The sequence below is a fragment of the Xiphophorus hellerii genome, chromosome 7, assembly GCF_003331165.1.
Source record: "Xiphophorus hellerii strain 12219 chromosome 7, Xiphophorus_hellerii-4.1, whole genome shotgun sequence".
Classification (NCBI taxonomy): Eukaryota; Metazoa; Chordata; class Actinopteri; order Cyprinodontiformes; family Poeciliidae; genus Xiphophorus; species Xiphophorus hellerii.
This window is the reverse complement of record NC_045678.1, coordinates 11,064,073-11,080,319: the sequence shown is the minus strand read 5'-3', so window position 1 is coordinate 11,080,319 and position 16,247 is coordinate 11,064,073. Positions and strand designations below refer to the sequence as shown.

General features: G+C 43.0%; 2 protein-coding genes across 13 annotated transcripts in view; both read right to left on the bottom strand.

The window, feature by feature from the left end:
* Window positions 1-16,247, bottom strand: part of lmo7a (LIM domain 7a) — a 61,084-nt gene that overhangs the window by 10,525 nt on the left and 34,312 nt on the right. For 8 of the 12 annotated variants that reach the window (XM_032568530.1, XM_032568526.1, XM_032568529.1 and 5 more), the window contains exons 8-18: window positions 14,955-15,204; window positions 8,978-9,007; window positions 8,265-8,379; window positions 7,008-7,147; window positions 6,032-6,689; window positions 4,800-5,063; window positions 4,465-4,579; window positions 3,161-3,322; window positions 2,208-2,392; window positions 1,536-1,599; window positions 505-561 (exon numbers count right to left, since the gene is read on the bottom strand). In XM_032568530.1, the coding sequence (XP_032424421.1) occupies window positions 505-561; window positions 1,536-1,599; window positions 2,208-2,392; window positions 3,161-3,322; window positions 4,465-4,579; window positions 4,800-5,063; window positions 6,032-6,689; window positions 7,008-7,147; window positions 8,265-8,379; window positions 8,978-9,007; window positions 14,955-15,204 (2,040 nt within the window). Of the gene's footprint in view, window positions 1-181; window positions 224-504; window positions 562-1,535; window positions 1,600-2,207; window positions 2,393-3,160; window positions 3,323-4,464; window positions 4,580-4,799; window positions 5,064-6,031; window positions 6,690-7,007; window positions 7,148-8,264; window positions 8,380-8,977; window positions 9,008-14,954; window positions 15,205-16,247 lie in introns of all 12 variants that reach the window. The other 4 variants (XM_032568527.1, XM_032568533.1, XM_032568531.1 and 1 more) reach the window with 4 other exon arrangements.
* LOC116723519 (LIM domain only protein 7-like) lies at window positions 10,006-14,294 on the bottom strand. Its single transcript, XM_032568539.1, has 3 exons — window positions 13,743-14,294; window positions 12,702-12,848; window positions 10,006-12,288 (listed from the first exon to the last, which is right to left on the bottom strand). The coding sequence occupies exons 1-3, from the start codon at window positions 13,967-13,969 to the stop codon at window positions 11,496-11,498; spliced, it is 1,167 nt and encodes a 388-aa protein (XP_032424430.1). The 5' UTR covers window positions 13,970-14,294; the 3' UTR covers window positions 10,006-11,495.

Below are 16,247 nucleotides of genomic sequence, written 5' to 3'. Positions count from 1 at the left end.
GATCTTTAGGAGCAGCACGCACTGCTTCAAAATGTAGCTTACGTTCAATTTTTTTTTTTTTACATGGCATCAAGTTGGACAAGAATATTACTAAACTGCTCAGGTTTCAGCAGGATGTCAAAATCCCAAGTTGTACCAAGCAAGGGTGAGGACTTCACTGCACACAATGAACCCTGTTTACCACAGAGGAAGACCAGCGCACTGACACTGGGCCCTGAGCCACCTGAGAGAGGGAAGGGGCACAGCACAAGGGTTAAGCTTTGACACCAGACAGGAAAAAGGGAAAAAAAAAAATAATAATAAAAAGGAACCTTGGGAGCAGGGTCCCATTTTTATCAACAGAACGAAAGTCTGAGACGGACAGGAAGACATGCAGCTCCTCCGACTTGGAATTCGGACAGATAAAAAGCGCACAGAGATCGGCCATCAGAATACACAGAGGTCAGAGTCAGCATTAGGAACCACATTCATCCCTTTCAGTCGCTTCTTCGCTTTGATTTTTACCTTGTTCAAAAAACTCTGATCTCCGTTTTAAGTTTTTCAAAGATATTGGTTCTGATTCTATGTGAGAAATGGAAAACAGGGTTAGGTGAGACACAGCAGAAGAGAGAAATTAGTTTAACCTGAGAAGAGTACACTTACAGATGCACACAGATTTGTTGGTACCCTATGTAAAGGGTAATTTCATACTGAATAATCTGCAAAAACTCAATCTTTTGTTTGGGTGTGTTCATTCAGTACGGGAAAAATTTAACAAACTGCATTTTAAAAAAGTTACAAATAGTACAATTATAGCCACCTAAAAATGAATGAATTAAGATTGAAACATAAGTAAGCACCTCATTCTCACTGTTAATTATAGTGGAGGATCTGTGTACATATTTCTATTTCAAAGGATGAAAAACACCAGGAGCGTAAGAAGTTTGGTGTTTTTTGCTGGAAAAGTGAAGCTTTACCCCTAATGTGTCTTTCTAAAGGATAACAATCTGAATGACATGGCCAAATCAAACCTGACTCAATCCTAATCCTTTTACCTTATCCATTAAGAAAGGGCCCAAGACTCTAAAATAGTCTAGAAAGAAAGACTGGGTTAAACAGGAATGGTCAGAGGTCTGTTAGTCCGCTCCAACCTTGTGAAATCTTATAGAAAACTAAACATTGTTCTACTGGCAACAGGGAAATTTATAAATAATTAACAGGGTAGGCCATCAATAACTGTGCTACCTTGTTAGAAACAATTATTAATCAAAATGGGATTATTTCCCTCTGAATAAAGGCACACAAATTAAAGGTAACATTTTCCCACCTTTTTGCAGAAGGACTTTGTGATACCGCAATAAAAAGTGAACCTATTTAAAGGCTTTTTACGTATCTTTACAAGGCTTACCAACAAATTTGTCCGTTCTATTTCCAGCACACGGTCATAAATGACATCTCTGTTTAAGGTTTGCTTATTTTCCACATCTTTGCTATGGTCAGAAATAATCTCAGAGATCAATTCCATAACCTTTCCAACTTTTAGCACCGGTAATTACCTTTGTTCCTCATGGTCACTGGTTGGTCTTGGAAGTCCCCATTAACTCTGTTTGAAGCCACATCCTGCAGGGAAAGGCTTAAGGTCATCACTTAATGAATGAAAAACACTGGAAACGCTAAGCAAGTTTCAGCTCAACTGATCCTAATAAGTGACCAGCAGGTTGGAAATTCAAAAATCATATTTCTTTTGATTCAATGAACGCACCACAGCTAAGTGTTAACAAATTGCTCATTGTTGGCTATTTCAGAATCAGTGAGGATAGAAATGTAAGAAGTTAAAAATATTTTTTTTACAACATATTGAGGCAAAGTTTAGGTAACGAGAGAGCCAGAGAGAGCAAGCATTTCAGCGGATAACAGTAAGACTTAATAGATTATCACAGTTGCTCTGTTTTAGCCTCTTAAGCTTTTGCCTTCTGTAATAAAACATGCTGGATATGGAAACTGGCAATCTATGCACACAGAGACTGGATTTCATAGTTAGTAAAGCTAACTCTTACGCTAAAGAGAACTTAAAATGCAAACCGATCATTTTGTCTTTATTTATGTCTGTAGTCATGTGACACCTACCCTGACCATGACTGACCAATCAACTGGAAGGCTAGAGAAAATGTTAAGAATTTGGTAAAACGGCTTAAATTCACATCAACCGAGTAGATATCGCCACTTACCACCAGAGGAAGAGTGGGGGGCTCTTTAGCCAGCACCGATTCTGTGACGGTACGAGAAGTGAAATCCAGGCTGGTGTTGGCGGTCTTTGTCTCAGGGGGACCTAGAAGTGTCGGATGATCCGTACTGGTCAGATTGATGGTCTTATGGCTTTTAAATGGCAGGGAAGGTTGATCTCTGTCCCAGTCTGCATGCAGTAAATGCAATGGCAAAAAAAATAGATGGTGTGCTTGAAGATAAACCCATGATCTGTGCATGTAAGTGTATGTGAGTCCGTGAATCTGTCAATGTGAACCCCGGACATCCGGAGGCAGAATGTACACACACACACCACCACTATAAAGCAGGGGGACCAAGAGGTGCCGTTATGGTGTTATTGTAGAGAACAGCAGGGGGCGACAGAGAAACCACCTTCCCCAGCCATGCAGCCCAAAGAAGTCATAAACTCAAACTGATTTTCAACAAGCCATTTATGTTAGTTTCAGTGACTGTGTAGTTTAGTTCTTTTCTGCAGTGACACTGATATAAGTGAAGGACTGCAAAGACAAACAGTACAGGGTTAGCTCTCCAAAGGGAAATGTTTTATAGATACTAAAAAAAATGGACAGCAAAGAGAACAATGATCAGGGAAAAAAGATGGAACATGAACATTTTTAACCAGCCAATTAAAATAAAAGGGGGGAAAAGAAAATAAACCACAGAGGTGAGAACACACCCAACCCTCCGTCAGCAGGTCCTTCGTCATTTAGCTGTCATGATATCATTCATGGATGACTTCACAATAGTTTACGGACCAATTTAAAGTGTCAAAACTGTTCAGCGACGCCCAGAGCTTAAGCAGCAGTGTCAGTCCAGGAGAGTAACCCTTGAACCTTTCCTTCGTGTTCAGTCTCTTTGCTGTCACAGCAATCAAACACACACACACACACACACCCACACAGCGGATATGACTCACAGTGCTGGCCGTGACGGCGCACATCCATGACCAGGCTGCCCTTCTGCAGGGCCTCCTCCAAGCTGGACTTCCACTGCTCGTAACTCATTTGTGCCACCCGGAGCCCGTTCACCGTCAGCACTTCGTCCCTGACCTGCAGCTGGCACATCTCGGCCGAGCTACCTGAAAGTTAAAGGGAGAACGGGCTTATAAGAAGAAGGGACAGTTTTGGAACCGATACCAGAGTAGTCCCGGCTTTTCCAGTTCTCCTGGTCCAGGGTTTCTGCTCATATTCAAACATCAGTAAACAAAAGAAGCATCTTCAGCTATGACAACTGAACAGTAGAAGCAAAGCACACAGTTAAAATACCCAGTAGAAATGAGCAAACTCCACATTTTTGTTTGTGATGGTCGAACATAGGAGGCTTTTACCAACACTCCCAAACAACCAGTTAGCAGGTACTGCAGATAGCATCTCACACATGTGTCCATAGCAAGTGTTGCTATGGAGCAAGTGTTGTCCTTTCTTCATCCAGATTTCTTTTTACCTCAATCACAATCTTCTTCATCGTGTGTGGCGGCAACATAAACTCCTACCCAGTTGTTTCAAATTTTTTAAACATTTGTCTCACTGTAGAGATGAGTAAGTTGAGCGACAGACTGAGTTATCAGGACCAAAATGAGATGTTGTCTTTCCCTTTTTGAGAAATGACTGAGAGAACTGTACCTGACGAAAACAGAACATTAATTTTGTTAAAAGCAAATATTTCCTAACACTGACATTTTTTCCCCCAACTGAACAGATACGTATTAGATCTGTTACCTGATTTTGTAGGGAAAAAAATATTTTCTTTCAAACAAACAGCAACAAACTCATCTACGTCGCTAAAGGTGATTCTTTTAAACAGAAAAAAAAAGAAGCAGAAGAAAATGTAGGTGAAAACTTTAAAAAAGCTATGTGAATAAACAGAATTAAGTTTGCATAAAGAAAGGTTTGGGGCAGGTTTCCTGAATTGATGTGAGATGTCAGTATAGCTTAAAATACACGGCCTACTGTTCATGTGCTGGTGGGGAGCTGCAGCAGAAAAGAGAGGCTCAGACCCAGCAGATCTGACCCAGATAGACGCTGCCCTACATAAGGTTCTGGCATCACAACTGCAGTGGACTCGAAAACCTGCTAACGGCTAACAGGCAGAGCTTAAAGGTGAGATGAAACAGAACCAAAGCACCAGTGTTCAGTATTACCACATGTTACCGTGAATAACATACAAACACTGCCTTTTCATGTGAAAGGTTCAGGTTCGAGCTCAGCTGTGTTTGGTTACCTGGTTGGATGGACGTGACCCGAGCTCCCGTTGAGTCCCAGGCAGCCTGGAAGCCAAAGTCTCGGCTGCTGTTGGGTTTCTGGTTCAGGCTGATTCGCATCTCACAGAAATCCTCCTGGAAATCACACAACAGCAGGCGAGTAATAAGAATATGGACTACCTTTCAGATGTTGTCTATTGTTTTGATTTGGCCAGAAAAGCTTCTGAAACAATAGTTTGCTGCTCCATTTTAGTCAGCAACCACTGTAGATAAATTGATTTTAGTTTCATTGATTTTTTTAAATTATAAAACAAATAAACATATCTGATGTTACCAGAAGAAGAAATCCCAGTACCTTGCTGGTTTCTCTGCCAGGAGCAGGACTGACTGAGACTTCACTGTTGACAGGAGACGAGAGAGATCTGATGCTCTGAGTCGAGGACAGGCCCTTCGCTGTGGCCTTCTCCTCTTCCTCTTCCTCCTCCTCTTCATCGCTGCTGTGTGCAGAACTGGACTGAGCCTCGTCCTCTGAGGTCATGTACTGGTGATACCGGCTCGGCACTGACGCCTTCTTAGAAACATCGACGTTGCCATTGACACCCTTGTGGGATTCGTCCATCTGGCGAGGATTAACACATAACGAGTCAGAGCGACTTTTCACAAATAAATGTTAAAAAAAAGGATAATTGAACTGGTTGTTATTTCAAAACCTCCTCTGTAATTTTGTTCTATTACTTAATGCGATTTATCTTTATAATCTAGTTTTATTCTATATTCGAACAGTATTTTTTAACAATTTTAAAGTGTACAAAAAGTACTCAGTTGGGCCTCCTTTTGCATGAATTCCTGCATCAAGGCATGGAAGCAATAAGCAAATATGGTACTGGCTGCATCATGCTGTGGGGATCCTTGCCTTCATCAGAGACAGCATCAATCAATCAAGTTTTTTTGTATAGCACATTCCAGCAACAAAGCATTTCAAAGTGCTTTACATCATAGAAACACAAAAATACAAAGTCACAGATTGATCGGTAGCTCTAGCTGATCAAAGCTGAAGATAGCTGGAGCTACACAGATGGAAGTCCAGGCAGGAAAAGACTTGAGGCTGAGACGGACGTCCACCTTCCAAAAGGACAATAACCTGAAACCTACGGCCAGAGCAACAATGGCTGAGGTGGGAAGGAATCACATGTTGCTCTAATATCCGTCTTCACCTCATCTGCATTGTTGGGTTTGTTCTCCCTCCTCTTCCTAGCACACCCCAAGCACGTTTTGCTGTTTTATTATCTCTGCTGCTTGTACTTCTATTACCACAAGACTTTTTTCTTCCACTCAACTTTTCATCAATTACTCTCAGCATGACTATAAACATTCGTCTTTTTCCAAAACCTATTTTCACACGCAATAGAACATTTGTCAGAGAAACTCAATTTTGTGTTCTTATTAGTTGTAAGCCAGAATCATCAAAATGAGCAGAACTAAACCCTCTTTGTGTAATGAATCTATGTAACAGGTAATCTACTCAGCACAGTACTCATTTATTGAGATGCACCTCTATGTGCCTGGTATACGGTTTGCTGTACTGACCGTGTGGGCTCTGGAAAGAGAGGAGATGCGGGACGGCTGGGTCCCAAAGGGCCTCGGAGCGATGACCGAGGTTAGCCGCGCGCTATCCGATCTCTGGTAACTTCTGGGGAGAGAGGCGGAAACCCGAGACACGGCGGGAGGCTTGGGTTCCATCGAGCTCAACTGTGCTTGTCTGTCCAGAGAGCTGGAAGAGGGGGCCTCCACCCCAATCGGTGCTCCCAACAATGAGGGCCTTGGCTCGAGCTCCTTCTGGGTGGAGGCGAAGGAGGAGTGGGGGGCTACGTCCCTTGTAGTCTTCTCTGTGTATTTTATGGGGTCGCGTTCCTCCACTGGACTCTTCTGATAGGATGCAGCTGCTGGAGACTGGTTGGTGGTAGTGGGGGAGTTTCTGGCTGCAGGACCGTCCACGGTTTCCTGCGGAGTGGGAGGCGAAGGCAGTCTGCGAGTGCGTGGGAAAGCAGTGGGGGGCTCCTCGGCTTTCGGAGAGGGCTCGGAGGGCTCTGGGGAATACGAGAGAACGTCGATGGTGTAGCTTCTGGATGGAAGCGATCGGATCGGAGCGCGAATTGCGGGTTTCTCAAATAAGTCGTCGTCGTCGTCGTCCAAGTACGAGAGAGATGACAGGCGGCTGCCGATGCTGTTCTTTTTTTTAGTCTCTCTGCAGGTGGAAGGGAGGAAGAAAAAGGTGAGAGTAGTGAGTGGGAAGGGGGGCTACATTAGAGATGAGGAGGTGAGCATGACGCAAAGAGATGAGGTATAATAAACTGATTCTTATTTACACACTGAAGACAATCATGCAGTTTCTCTTCAACAACATAGAAAAGCATTTTCACCTTTTATTACCTTAGCAAAGTATCCCCCCTCTGAGGGTAAAAAGAAGAATAAACTTATTAAGCACCACAACCACCCTGATGCACTACACTTGGACCATCTCAGCTGCCTGGTCAGGTGTGCTTATTTTTCCCTTTTTGCTCACCTCTCCTCTTGGACCTCCTTGAAGGACTTGGACCTGCCGTCGCTGCCGTACGTGATCTGCTCTATCTTCTCCCGCTCCTCCTTCTTCTTCACTATATCAGAGTTCACGCTCCGGCGCCGGTTTTTCCATTTGCTCAGGTCCTGCGGATAAAAGATATCCAAGTTCACCTAATGTGTCGCATCTTTAACACATTCAAGCTTGGGTTTGGATTAAAGCGACAGGCTGCCGTGGACAGCTAGGGGTGTGATGGAGAAGTTGGGGAAGAAAAAAAAAAGAAAAAAAGAAACAGAGCTGCATTTGAAGGTGTTCTATTTGTGAGCCTGAAGCTCCTCCCGCCTCACTTCCCCTGTGGTTTGGGGACTGTGTGACCTAAATGTTGCTTCAGGACTCCATTACTTCACTGTGACATCAATCAGACAGCAGGCAGGTACAACAGCGAGTACTTAAAGACATCTATCTTGTAATAGACATTTTATTACTCATCAAGTAAGTGACAAAACAGGTACATAATTGCCGTTTGTCATCACTTTCAAGAAAACTTTGTTCTTTTGTTAAACTGAAGTAATTTTCTATGTCGCAACTTCCCCATCGTTATTACATCATAACAATATTTCATATTGAATATGTTGGTGGAGTTGTTCTTGCCAGCAGGGACATTTGCCGATGAGAACAGTCAATAGCCAGAGGGCAGCACCGCACCAACCAGTTCCTGCCTCTTTGACTTCAATCCAAACGGCTCTGATTTCAGCCAGCAGCTGAAAGTCTAATCTCACAGATCATGTGCTCGTCTTTCACTTCAGCATTATCTCTGGCAGAAGCAAACATCTTTCTTGTCTGTCTTGATTATGCAGAAAACTTATGGGAAAGATGGCCGTAGGCATGTACTAGACAGTGCCCTTTTCACATTCTGTCACATTATAATTACCAGCTTCAGTGTATTTTATTGAAGCTAGTAATTGGGGAAGTGGGAGGAAAATGATTTTAAAGAAAAAGAAATCTGAAGTTCACCGTACATCAGTTTTAACCCCTTTCACTTGGGTAACCCTAAGTAAAGTCCAGTGCAACCAATTGCCATGGGAACTCATATAATCAAATACGGCTAAAGTTAAACTAGTTTCCACTGACCATTACATTGTGCTAATTGGAAATATAAAAATAAATGGTCACACTGAAGCATGGTTGTAATGTGACAAAGAACGTGGAAAACTTTTGCAAGGCACATGTAATGTGCAAGATACCGATATCAAATATACTCACATCTTGCCACCTATCCTCACTCTCTTTAATCTGTTCGCGGTACTTCTGAAGCTCTTCGAAGCGATTCTGCCGGATGATTGAGGGGTCCACCTGGATGTCGCTTGTTGATTTGCTCCTGAGGGACGAGAAAAGTGGGGGAAATAGTACAAAAAAAGTCACCTTCTTTGCATTGCTAATCTCCAAATGAAAACTTACCTCATAAGTTTCAATTAAAAACATTTCATGCATGCATCGTCGCTTACCATACTGCCATATCTGCAAATACTGGAAATCATGTTAGACTTTCATGTTACGGAGTTAGTATGCACACCACGAAGACCAGCCAGGAAAAAAAATAAAACAGGTTATAAAAAATTAGTGGGTTAATAAAATTTACGACTATCATCCCCACCATCATGCAACAAAAGAAAGTCTCCAAAGGGTCACAGTTGACAAAAAACCTCCCTTTAAAGATGTCATACAAAGATGTCAGACCTCTAACCAGTCATAACAGTCACACTGCAGTTTGCTTTTTAAAAATTTAATTTTAAGAAAGAGCTTTCTGCAGACCCTCGTCCCTCCCACTCTGGACTTCCCCCTGTTTTTAATATCGCATGTAAAAAGTTAGCAGCAAACAGCAGTGAGAACAGCAGATCAAAAGGCAGGGTGCGACTGGACAGAGGTCCGAGCAAATCCAAAACATGCCACATTTCTGGGCGCCCGCGTCAACTCACCCATCAGAACTTTCTTGCGTTTGCTGCTGTCTGGGGGAACCAGAGAGAATCACACACAACAAAAGTCACATTTCTGTAGGCCGGATTTTATTTTCCACAGTGTGACTGACAGTACTCGGGTCAAGAGCTCGAGGCCAGGTGGAGACTCTTATTAAAACTCATTTGTATTTAAACCAGACACAAACATGACTCCGCTTGCCAAAGTCTAAAATTTGTAGCTGCCTGCCCGCAGAAGATACAGAGTGACATAGCTGACTTGAAAGTATGAATTCTATGGGCAGTTGCCCAGGGAAGCATTAAAAAAGGGAGGCACAGGAACACCTGGTAAAAAATATTACTTATCTGTCAAGTCAGCTAAGAAAGTTTTCTATTGCAATGAATTGCATTTTCTGTATGTCACGTTTTTTTTCTCATTCTGCTGAGAAAAAAAAACAAAAACAGGCTAGCCAGTGTGCTTTGTGCAGAGCTCTATGGAATATTTAATCACACCCCATAATCACAGATAATTTCCTGCATTTTAAAAGGCTTTAGTGGAGTGGAGAAAGCTTCCTAAGCTCCATTCATACAAGAACCAAAATTGACTCTACTGTATAGAGCTCCTTACTTAATAGAGGTGTGTTTGGATTTCCCTCAAAGCAACACATCCTCTCCACAGACTCCATGATGCAAACGTAACTTCACACATGGCAGCGAAGTAAATCCAGATGAGCTTGACTCAGCTTAAATGGTTGCATTGTGTGCCCAGCCTGTGGTGAAAACTATTGAGTTCTGCTCACCAAAAGAGCGCACATGTCGCATGTACTTTCAGAGCTGTGGGGAATTTCTTTACCCCCTAATAAATGTTGCCGCACATTAAACTGCCTGATGTGTTGCAGTATCGGGGGTGCTGTATTTCGTGTCTGCCCCGTCTTGCTGCTGCACTGCGAGTTTCGCATGTTGGCGTGAAGTTCTTTGCAGCTGAAGAGGCGGCACTCAACTCGGGTCGGATTCATGGCTCGGGGATAAATTCAACTGGTTCCAATGCAAAGTCATGAAGTTGTTTCTTTTATTTTATTAAGCAGAAATATAGAGATTTACAATTTACAGGCAAATTCAGACTCCCAAGAAAACAAACTAAAGATGAAAATATATGGGACCAGTTTGTTCATGAAATCCTTTCTGACCAAAGAGAAGTTTGGGGTTTTTGCTCACACCCACACGCAGGAGCAGTATGTTCATTGCACGACCGGGGAGTTCAAGCTGAAGGTAAACAACATGCACCTCTGAACCGTGACCCTTTTCAGAATAATAAAGTATTAATTCTAAAAATAAGAGGAAACAAAATTGAAACTTCTCATGGGCAAGAAAGACAAATGTTTTAAAAAATATTCCATCATATCATTGCTTTGGTTTAAAACCCTTTTAACAAGATTCCATTACTCCACACCGCTGGTCAGCTGGCTGAAAAGAGGACTACGCTAACAAGACATATCTGTCAGTGTAAATATTTTCAGCCCCAAAGTCAGTCTCTTATGATATTTTAAAACTACAGGTAAGCTATGAGCAGCTCACTGTCAAAAACATAATAACAGCAAAAAAAGTGATCATTTTTGAAATTCCAAATATAATAAAGCTAGTAACACAAATACCTTTTCAATAATGTAATAAAGTTTATAATATCTAATAATAAACTGCTATATTGCCAGTAAGAAAATAAAAAGTTATTACCTCTTTGGTTCAGAATTAAAAAACTAATTTAAATGTAATCACTGCAGTGGGTAGTCGTATAATGCATATAAAGCCCTGTGTTTCTTGGAACTACAACAATAAAGTAATAACTTAATCAATTTAATTATTGACAAAATGTTGTTATCCTGAAGGACCTAAACCTTTCTTACATTATTGGCAAAATACTGCATTATTGCCTATGAGTTGATTGCCAAACTAATTAAACAGCTGATATAAGTTAGATCCATTCCTGCTACTGTATAAGGAGCCAAACGACAAACACATATACTATTCTGGGCAATAAGCACAAATTACTATTAACTTGAAAAAAATTAGCTAAATTTAGTTGGTATTTATTACTGTATTTTTGCTTAAGCCAATGTGTCAAAAGAAAAATGCAAAAGCATATTATTGCATTATAACCAATAGTAATTACAACAGCAATATTATGGTGCAATTTAACCAGGTAGATTATTTTGTGTCTTTTCGTTTCAACTTTCTTGTATAAATACCGTCAGACTGTATTTTCACTCAAAGTCACCAAACAGTGACAAAGTGATACCAGCCCATGCCAAGAACTAAATAGGCTTTTTCTACAGCAAATGTCATTATATCTCCTTCTATGTGGCTTGTAGCAACATGTTTTAAAGTGACCCAGTGAAATAAAAGAAGAAGCTTTTCATTTTAAACAAGAGCACAACTGGATAAAAGTTCAACCTCCGACTGACTCCACATCCATCAAAACTCATGTATCATCTGACACAGGGGTAGTAAATGGTACACAGATCAGAAGTTTTACATCAATCTGCTTCTACACCTTCAGAGCCACTAGTCTCGCCAATAAAAGCTTCCTCTTGTATCTTAGCTGAGAGGCTTCCCTGATTGCCTGCCACCTCTGCAGGTCGCCTTCGCTACAGGAGGAAGGTACGGAGGGAGTCATGCGACCGGCCAACGGGCCTCTCTGCTGACTATGATCGGAACAATCTCGCAGCTTCCGAACCAGCATGTCATCCTTTTCTGGCTGGAGCTCATTCTTAGCTTTATCCTGTTCAGCTGCGGTCGCTTCCTGAGTCAGAGGGCAGGGGGCGCAGAGGAGTCTGGCTTTGAGATCAGCAGGGAGGGCCCAGGGCTCCGGGATGTGCATGGGGGCATAGTTGTCTGGGGCCCCTGAAAGTGCTCGCTGCCCCTGAGGTTTCTCCCTGCGATAAACGACATCGTCCCGCTCAATGTCTGGAAAATCGTCTTCCTCTGTGTCTCCGTGAAGGTGTTGCCGTGTGACGATATTGAGCTGCGGCTCAGACGAGTGGAGTCTGCGCTTGGCGGGGAGCCGAGTCTTGAACGCGGCCAAGTCCGCGTTGGACTGAAACGACAGGGTCCGCCTGGCGAACATGTCATCGTTCTCCAAGTCCGGGTCAATGCTTTCATAGTCAATGGGGTCCGGTGGCTCTCTGGGGTCTTCGCGCCCCAGAAGCGGCCACTTCTCACATTTGACCAGTCTGGGACCTGAGGTGGGGTCCACGGGGGCAAACATCAGAGGAGGGATCTCTAAAAGAGGGGGCTCTATCTTGGGGAGCTGTGGGGGAGGGTGTGCTTGGACATGAGGACTGCAGGGTGAGCAGAAGGAGAGAAAAGGATAGAAAGATGATGAGCACATGCAAGGGACCTGGATCGAAGGAAAAGGTGGAAAGGGGGACATTTGATTCAAACAGATGCTGATCAAATTAGGTTTTTACTAGTAAATGTACACAACTGCAAAATAATACCAATGCAAGTTGATTGCAAAACTGGGTAGAAGCTGTAATAAATTTAAAATACAACTATAACACAGCCTATTTCCAAAAAAAAGGGACGCAAACTCCTTGTTAGAGCTTGTTAAGGCAACCCCAGCAGCTCAACTACTTTATTAGTCGATTAGAAAGCAGCTTAAATCAATTCAGCCCCTTATGGAGTAGTGTTCCTTTAAAATGCGATGCTTTAAAGCGAACTCGCATCATCGCAGTCGTGCAGCTGTATCGACCTTTTCCTGACAACATGGATGGTTTGAGCTGGGGTCTCGTGTTTGTGGGAGTGAGAGGGGGAGGTTGCAGAAGAAGGGGGAGCAGAAGAGAACCAAGGACCAATGCTGCCCTCCGAGTCGTCAGACGAAGAGCCGGACCTCTGATGGCTACAGCCGAGAAGAGCAGGAAGAGAGAGGGACAGAGGAGGTTAGAACAGAGCAGAGGGAGTGCAATCACAGGATAAAAGTAGGACTCATAGGAGTCGGGAAGCTGTACTGCAAAGAAATGTGTTGTTAAATAAACTACAAATATTTTATATTAGCATGCAGTTAGTTAAAGAAAACTAAGCAAGAAGAAAACAAAGCAATATGACTTACACCTTGCTAAAGTCTTCATACCCCTTGAACTTTGTCACTTTTTACCACGTCCACTCTGACCGGAAAAGTATTCCCACAGCATGATATTACCACCACCATGTTTCACTGTGGAGATGGTGTTTTTATTGGTGTGTGCTGGAGTTAGAAGGAGATTGGGTGCAACAAGGGGAGGAATACAAATGTTGCACTCCGGGTTGCTACTCAATGGTATATGTGTCAAACTCAACGACAGCGGGCCAAGTCAAGTCCACCGTAAGTTTTTATGTGGCCTTCTAGACTTTAGAGCCTTCAAGATAACAGTTGTGATATTATTTAATCAGTCAAATCAAAACAGTTTTTATCTGGTTTTACATTCTATCACTCCCAGCTCTTTGAGGACCTTCACGATCTTCATGTGTCCCACAGTTCGAAATTAGTTTGATACCCCTGCTGTATACAGATTAGGTGGTCTAATTAGATTTTATTTAGAGTAAAGTGGGCAAAATGTAAACCCGACCACAAAATCTTTATTTTATTTTACACTAAAAGTTTACGGTTGTATAGGCAAAATGTGGAAAAAGTTCAAGAAGTACGAATACTCTTGCAAAGCATTGGGTAAGCTGAGGTGTAGCTAACATGTTACGATTCCCTGTTGCATTTTGGTCCCCAGTAATGCCACACACACACCGTCACCCCCTCACACACCTGAAGCCTTGCATCTCCTTGTACCAGGGCCTCCTCTGAGAGCCCAGTTTGATCTTCTGTATATGAACGTCTTCTTCGGGCGTCCAGAACTTTGGTAAGAACTTGTTATAAGACACGCTGCTCGCCCGCTGAGGTTTGGCACCTATCTTACGGGCATAGAGATCGTCCTGGACAGGATCGGCATAGCCCACCTCATCATCATCATCCTCTTCAGAATCATCGCACATATACCTGAACAGGCTGTCAGAGCACACGCCCCGCCGGTGGTCCACCCTCACGTAGCTGCGGTCGAGGGACTGCGTTTTCCTGCTTCTGCTGCTCAAAGGAGACAGCCAACCACAAGTGCCAAATTAAAAATCACTCGTTGCAGGAACCAAGCTCATAAAAGTCACGCAAAAAAAGCACAGCAGCCTCAAACCAAATGATGTAAGGATTAGGAAACCCAAGCAAGCTCAAGGCAAACTGAGAAACCAATTTTAGGTTCTATGCCAAAAAAAAAAAATCTAATTCCAACTCAAAGCCCACAATTTTCTTTAGAAGGAACAAACATGGTTTTACTGCAGCTTGAATATGTAAATCACTCCCCCCCCCCAAAATCCATCAAACTGAAGTGTTTGAAGCTGTGTTAGAGGCAGAATACTTTGGGTAAAGATGTTGCTCATGGCTGCAATAAACCATGCAAACTGAGAGGAAGAGGAGCATTGGGTTTTATCTCTCATCACACAGGCACATCCACACTGCATCTTCATGTTCTCTGACCTGTCACAGGTCACGTTTGGCTGAGTGGGGGAAACAGTGACCTTTGGCCAGGGGCTGCCTTTACCCCAACCTCCCCTTCCCCTTGCTGAGGGGCTGTCAGGCACGGCAAAGTTGGTGGGAGGAGCAGGGGAGGGACTGTGGAATCGTCTGCTTGCCAGATCGTCCAGGACGAGATCGGGGTCCGGTCGGTCTGGGTCCGAGTCGCTTCCGCTCTCTGAGCCATATTCCCAGCGGGGAAGAGCTGATGGTAAGGCGCTCTGGGGGACATGGCTGCCACCATAGCCAGGAGCGGAAATCTTTTCTTGACTAAGATCGTCATCCCACAGCATAAAAATTAAAAACACAAGCAACCATGCCAACACTTTTGTGAACTTTCGGCAACTAAACAAGCCAAATATTTTACCAACATGAATTAAATAAGGAACAGCACCTTTAAGTGGATAAATGATGTACCTGGTGAGCGTGGCTTCATCTTCTGCAAAGCTGGAGCTGGCCCAGCTACGCCGGCTGTCCTCGTTGCGCTCAGCCCGTTTCTTCCTCAGCGGAGCTGGCACGTAGCCCGACTGCTTGTCTTTAGTGGGCAGGAACTGGTTAAACTGGCCGCTGGATTTAGGCGTGATGACTAGTGACCTGCGGTAGCTGAGGCTGTTCTTGTTGTCAGCCATCCTGAAGATGGAGTCTGCCTCAGTGTCGCTGCAACAACCTGGACCGAGAACCAGGACAGGATCAAGAACCGGTGTGAGACAGAAGGAGGGAAAAGAGAAGAAGACAAACAAAGCCAGGATGTAGAAAAGAGTGAGGTTTGTGTGTGTGTGTTTTGGAGTGACTTTGGAGGAGTAACTGAGGGGTGCAGGGTGGGGAACAGAGGCCTCTTCATTTACAAGCTGCTGTGGACGGCTGTGGAATGTCTCACTGCCCTAGTTACACAAAAGAACTGCTGGGTAGCACAAACGTCCATTACCAGAGAATAAGTGTCAAAGTTTTTTACTTTGATATTCTACAATAATAAAAAAAACTTCCACAAGCCTACCACTAGATGGCAATAGACGTTTGTTTTCACAAATGGGAGTCAGCTTTCCAAGACAGTGGGTCTTCTCAGTTCGCAAATATTTGAATGTCCAGACCGATGAAATGGATTTGAAATATTGAGGCAAACACACAAGATAAGAAGGTCTAGACCAGGGGTTCTTTAGCTTTTAAGAAAAATAAATATTACCTCACGAAATATTAGGTGTTCCAAGTTCTATGCAATCCAAACCTTTTAAAACAGTACAAGAGCTGCAGCAAGAAAGAAAGAAAGAAAGAAAGAAAGAGAGAAACAACAAAAAAGAGAGAAAAAGAGTAAGAAAGGAAGAGCAAAGCAAAGAAACACAAATAAAGAAATAAAGAAGAAATGCCCTCTGAAGTGAGAATTGAAACAGTCAAAGACAGATTTTGGTAAAAGGTAAACCAATTTAACCTAAAAATCCAACATGGCCGATAATTGTTTAAGCTGCAGTTAGAAACTTCCTGTTTTTACTTCTGGTGGCTTATTTCTTAATGAACAAACAAAACAAAGCAAAAAAACCTCTATGTCCCAAGATTTTTTCTTTAGTGCTTGAATTGCAGAATGATCCATTGCCATTGGACTGCAGCTTATTGTGAACAATAAGACAAGGTAGGGTAATTATATTTATATAGCACAGTTTCAGCAACAAGGCAGTTCAAAGTGCTGCAGTAACTAGCCAATGAACGGTCAATGAGAAC